The following is a 1976-nucleotide window of genomic DNA, read 5'->3' as shown; positions in this document are numbered from 1 at the left end:
TTTGAGAGACAGGCAAACATTTTGCCGGTACTCCGGAAGCATCAAGGGCGTTGTTTTAAACGGTCCAAACGGTGGATGATCAGCAGTACAAATAACTAATGGATATTGTGGAGTGGGGGTCCTTTGGACGATTACTTTTTTTCTATGAGTGAAAATCTCGGTCACTTCTTGGGTCCCGATCAGGCTATTGAATAGATAGCATTGTGGGTAAACACTGATGTTGACAAACCTCTTGCGCAACTGCCAGTGGACTTTGTGAAAATCAATACTATCTGACAAAATGTCTTCTGAATTTCGAATTTCTGAAATTGTGCAGGGCTGCTGGATGCACACACTAGCACAGACTGCAGGGACAAACTATGCGGGTATGACATCTAACCGATTCATGCCTGGTGTGTGCACCGACCCCACCTGCACAGTCCGCCTCGTGCAAAGATATTATTTGTACACGAGCTTGTACGTGCGAAATTGTCGAGACCTACTTGAAGGCAGATACAAGCAAGGTTCAGGTCTGGTACGTCAATACCGGATGTGTAGCTCAGGTGGCTCAAAACGAAACAATGATGGAGAAGAAGAACCTGGTTGTATTGAGTGATGCGAAGAAAACGCACGGATTGGATTTGGATCTGGAACAGATCAAGATTGAAGAGAAGCACCTTGCTGTACTCGACGAAGCCAACAAGCAGCACAAGTTAGATTAGGAAAAAAACCCCCCAGGTGGTCACAGCCGAAGAAAAGCGAATGGCAGTATAGAGTGAGACGAAGAAATAGTACAACGACAATTGGTGGAGCAAAACGCGAAGAATGCCGAATAGAAGCGACTGCAGGTGCTAAGCGAGGAAAAGCGACAGAAAAATGAAGATTCCATCGAGTACAAGAAGGAAGTGGCGGAGGCCAATACGAACGAAGCCGAGGCGAAGCGACTGGCAGAGGCCAAAGCGAAGGAAGATGAAAAGGAGCGACTGCAGGCACTAATTGAGACGAAGAGACAACACAAGGACATAAGGAAGAATAGATCCAGCGCTAAAATAATATAAAGGAGGACATGACCGCCGAGAAGGTGAACAAAGTGGCTGCAGAAAACGAGCTAGAGAAGCAGAAGACCGTCGGGAAGGCGCAGAAAGAATTGGTGAAGTTTTCGATACAGGCGGCAGAGGTCGAAAAAGGCTGAACTCATGGAGCTAAAGGAGAAGAACAGAGTGACAGTGAAGAGCGGGGAAGCAAGGACAAATTAGAGGTCCACACAGATGCGAGCGTCTACATACATGCACGTATTCTAATTTTCAAGACAAAGAATTTACATGGCGCACGTTGAAATCAAAAAGACACGTTGTAATTCAACTCTCAGTTCGGGTAAACAATCCTACGCAATGTACCTAGGAAGCGAAGCCTTGTCCGTATACGCATACGTAAATTAGATTGACAATTACATAGTGAGCAAAATTAGTCATAACGTAATTTTTGGATGCTAATGAATATCTAGATAAGTGTATAGATATACAAATTGATGGATGGGTAGATCCTGGAATATATTTGTATTCGTACTGCTTTTTTGTGAAGCTTTACATTCATTTTCGTCATGAAAGCTTCCATTTGATTGACCAGACATGTCTTGCAGGTGCTTGCGCACAAGCGATTCCGTGCAAGAAATGCTGTCGTCATTCAGCAGTCTGTGCAACGACCCAAACCTTAATCGATGGCCAGTCTTTTCTTCAATATTGTCCACCAAATTTGGGTATACGGTCCGCATTGATTCTGCATCATAACTAAAAATACCTAAAATCAAACCTACGGGCTGAGAAAGGTTGACGAAGTTAACAAATTCCTGCCAGTTTATGTTGACCTAATAATTATATAATTATATAACTATATAACTATATGAGTATAAGTATAAGTATAAGTATAAGTATAAGTATAAGTATAAGTATAAGTATAAGTATAAGTATAGGTATAAGTATAAGTATATATTTTTAATA

At 42.2% G+C, this 1976-nt stretch overlaps 1 protein-coding gene across 1 annotated transcript in view; it reads left to right on the top strand.

The window, feature by feature from the left end:
* SARC_06278 (hypothetical protein) overlaps positions 1-701 on the top strand; it is a gene marked incomplete at both ends in the record, with an annotated part of 1370 nt that extends 669 nt beyond the window's left edge. The window contains one exon of the mRNA XM_014299818.1: positions 493-701. Within this exon, the coding sequence (XP_014155293.1) occupies positions 493-701 (209 nt within the window). The remainder of the gene's footprint in view (positions 1-492) is intronic.
* Positions 702-1976: the final 1275 nt, after the last annotated feature.

This window comes from Sphaeroforma arctica (assembly GCF_001186125.1).
Source record: "Sphaeroforma arctica JP610 unplaced genomic scaffold supercont1.441, whole genome shotgun sequence".
NCBI lineage: Eukaryota > Ichthyosporea > Ichthyophonida > Sphaeroforma > Sphaeroforma arctica.
This window is presented reverse-complemented; position numbering and strand designations above follow the sequence as displayed.